Source organism: Myotis davidii, unplaced genomic scaffold (genome assembly GCF_000327345.1).
Source record: "Myotis davidii unplaced genomic scaffold, ASM32734v1 scaffold1307, whole genome shotgun sequence".
In the NCBI taxonomy this organism is placed as follows: Eukaryota; Metazoa; Chordata; class Mammalia; order Chiroptera; family Vespertilionidae; genus Myotis; species Myotis davidii.
The window spans coordinates 947,237-950,804 of NW_006298623.1; the positions used below are offsets into that span (position 1 = coordinate 947,237).

The 3,568-nt window shown below is 46.3% G+C and overlaps 1 protein-coding gene across 2 annotated transcripts in view; it reads right to left on the reverse strand.

Moving 5' to 3' along the window:
* Positions 1 to 3,568, reverse strand: part of GOLIM4 (golgi integral membrane protein 4) — a 74,387-nt gene that overhangs the window by 10,648 nt on the left and 60,171 nt on the right. For both annotated transcript variants that reach the window (XM_015570761.1, XM_015570760.1), the window contains 2 exons: positions 673 to 840; positions 264 to 332 (listed from right to left, as the gene is read on the reverse strand). In XM_015570761.1, coding sequence (XP_015426247.1) covers positions 264 to 332; positions 673 to 840 — 237 coding nt within the window. The remainder of the gene's footprint in view (positions 1 to 263; positions 333 to 672; positions 841 to 3,568) is intronic.

Sequence of the window (3,568 nt, forward strand, 5' to 3'; positions counted from 1 at the left end):
TACAGAGGCCATCTATACCCAAGTCCACTATTCCTGAAAGGCCAGATGTCGTCTGAGAGCCAGAGAGAAGGGATTCTATTCTCCTGCTGTCCTTACCTTCTACCAGTGTGTCCGCTGCCATGCTCTATTTACTCTAGAAACCCCCTTTCTTGTCCAGCCCAAGTCTTTCCATAAACATTTCTGAAAAAAAGGCATCTCAACACCAATGCTGCTGAGGTTGGTGAGGGTGAGTACAGTCAGTCCCCCGCATTCTGCCTTCCTACCTCCTCCTCGCCCTCCTCCTGGTACTGCTCGTCCACATTATCCTCCTGCTGATCTGGGTTTCCCGCCATCTAGGACACAAAGGGGAGGCTCGGGTTACTGAACTTCAGGGCTGTGCTTTACAATAAATACCCTGGGACAAAGAACAAGCATGCTGCCATGAGCAGCGTGCTTTCCCTGCATCAGTGGCCAGGAAATCATGAGTAATTGTTCCCAACACAGAGCCCAGGCCATCCGTCACCCCCTCACACTGAGTGCAGACACATCATTTCATACAGCGGCCTGAAAACCAGCCAAAGAGGTGAACCTTCTGCTAATGTAGGTCATGACTCATCTTTTGCATAAATGAGGCATTTATTTAAATAGCCAGGAGCAACCACCCCCCCCCTCCCAAGAATGGCCTCTGCTTACTACCAAATGCTCCTCCATTTCCGCGTTCCCTTGCTTTTGATGCCTTTGTTTTTGCTCTTCATTTTCATCTGGCAGATTTTCCTCTCTCGCTTGCTCGGCCTCCTCAAATTCGTCTTCGCCTTGATTGTTAGGGTCGTCCGCGGGGTTGATGTCCTCCACAGCTGCCCTCTGTAAAATTTTAATGAAAAGCAACCACCACTTTAAAACCCGGGATCAAGTTTAATTTCATTTGAAAGGCCGCATGTGGGCAGAAAATGAAATGGTCCTTCAGAGGATCGCTCAGGTCTACCTGCGCCAAGACGCACAAGTACGCACCCCACCGTCAGAAGATAAAACTCCTGCGTTGTCTGTCAGAGGCTGAGGAATCTGAATGAAATATGATTGGCACTTCTCTTCTCTAAGGGATTCCAAATTGATCCTCAACACTTCACTATCACAAGTAATGGGGGCATCACAAAATAGGCACCAGAAAAACAGTCAATAAAAACCCAAAGACCAAGTAGGAGAAACAATTAACATGGAAGGTTTAGATGGGCAAATGGTAATTTCAGTCACTGGTGTGCTGATTTTTATACAGACAAGCTTTCCTTCAAAGCAACTTTTTCCAGGTAAGTGGGTGAAAAAGCAGTTGAAGAGAAAGAAGGCCCACCCCGGAAAGGACCCAAGAAGAGGCTACAGAGAAGGCAGGAATGGGGCTAGTTCAAAAGTAAATGATCACCCCTAGTATGAGCAAAGAGATCAACCAATGAACTTGTATGCATATATGCATAACCCAGGGACACCACCAATCACGTGGTAAAGGCCTGGGGTTTGGGGTAGGGGCAGGCTGGAAGAGGTCAATGAGGAAAAGAAGGGGATATCTGTAATACTTTCAACAATAAAGATTTTGAAAAATATACATGTATCTATTTTAAAAGTCAATGATCAGTTTCCAGTACAGATGGCATTTCTTTACAATGAACACTGTCAGGATCCTGAGAGATACACACTGGCGGGGACAGGACAACGAGAACCGTGCTAACCCATCCTTGGCAATATGTTTTGAAAAATATCTCCCCCAACCCACCCTGCCTCCCAAGTAGTTCTCAGTTCCTGCGTTCAACAAATTCCCCTCATATTACCAGCTTTAAAATTATCTTGGTTTTCCACTTAAGTTCCCAAAGCGCCTTTCAAAATAATAGATGGCCTCTTAAAGATTCCGATTTTAGAGCCTGGGCTGGGCAGAAAGGCGATGCGTGTGTGGCTTCCCCATCACTCCAGTGTCATCAGTAGGACACTTGACCGAAGCTGCAAATGCTCTGGAGGTGGAGATGCCCCACAGTAGAATTTCCTCTCTAGTGGTGCTCTCCAGACAGACTCTACTTCAATCCACTTCAGAGCCCTGGGCATGTTGGAGAGCTCACTGAGCCTCCACTACCCTATCATCTGTACATCCCGGCTATACACCTTATTCAAGTGCAAATGACACTCTTCTTGGGAAGATAGAGACCGAGAGATCACCATCGGCACACTAAACTCCAGGTACTGCACCATCCCTTGTCATATGGGTTTCTTTTTGTGCATGATAATTCATGTGGAAATAGAAAAAAGTGTCACACATTCTCTTCAGAAAGAAATAGCAAACCTTTTGCAAAAGTTAATAAGAACATACACACTAGCTCCAACTCTGCTTAAGTAATGAGTAAGGTTGAGCAGGCCTGGTTGTTATCTATAATAATAAAAGCATAATATGCTAATTAGACCGGATGTCCTTCCGGACAACCTTCTGGATGAAGCCGGGCTGAGAGGGAAGCCCAGGTTCTGGGTGCCTGCCAGTGGCTGCGAGGGAAGCCCAGGTCCCGGGTGCCAGAGGTAAGTAGGTGCTGGCAGCCGGGGGAAGGAAGGCCTACTTTTGCATGAATTTTGTGCACTGGGCCTCTAGTATCCTAATAAAATAACTAGATGATCAATTACACCTCCCTAAAGATGGAAAAAGGTGAAGGAATTAAGAAGTATAAATTGGTAGTTACAGAATGGCAGTGGGGAAGTAAAGTACAGCATGGGGAATACAGTTAATAATCCGATATAATAAAAGTCTAATATGCTATGTGTCTGGTCGTCCAGTCATCTGTTCAACCAATCAAAATGTAATATGCTAATGATATGCTAAGGGCACTCAACCACACTCTGTGAGGAGCACTGACCACCAGGGGCCAGTCAGCCAGTCGCTATGACATGCACTGACCACCAGGGGGCAGACACTCAATGCAGGAGCTGCCCCCTGGTGGTCAGTGCGCTCCCACAGGGGGACCGCCACTAAACCAGAAGCCAGGCCCACGGCTGGCGAGCATAGTGGCAGTGGTGGGAGCCTCTCCCGTCTCTGTGACAGTCAGACATTCCCTGAGGGCTTCTGGACTGCGAGAGTGCACAGGCTGGGCTAAGGAACACCCCCCCACCCCACCCCGAGTGCACAAATTTCGTGCACCGGACCTCTAGTATTGTAATAACTATGTATGGTGTCAGATGGGTATTAGATTTACCAGGGTGATCACTTCGTAAGTTATGTAAATGTCCAATCACTATGTTGTATACCTGAAACTAATAAAATATTGTGTGTAAAATGTAATTTAAAAATAAAAAGCATTAAAGAAAAAAATAAATGAAATAGATAAGACAAAAAGAGGGACAAGGAAGCTAACAATTTCTAATTTAAAGAAGGCATGGTGGAGAAGAGAGGCCAATGTTTCCTGTGTGTTCTTCAGAACAAACTGATGACAACAGCAAAAGACTGTGAGTCACCAAAGCACTCAACATCCTCTGGATGCCACTGACTGGATACTCCCCCTCTCGTCCCCCTCATCCCTCTCAGGCACATCTCGGCTTCTGCACAATCACTCCCTTGCTCTTTTACATTCCT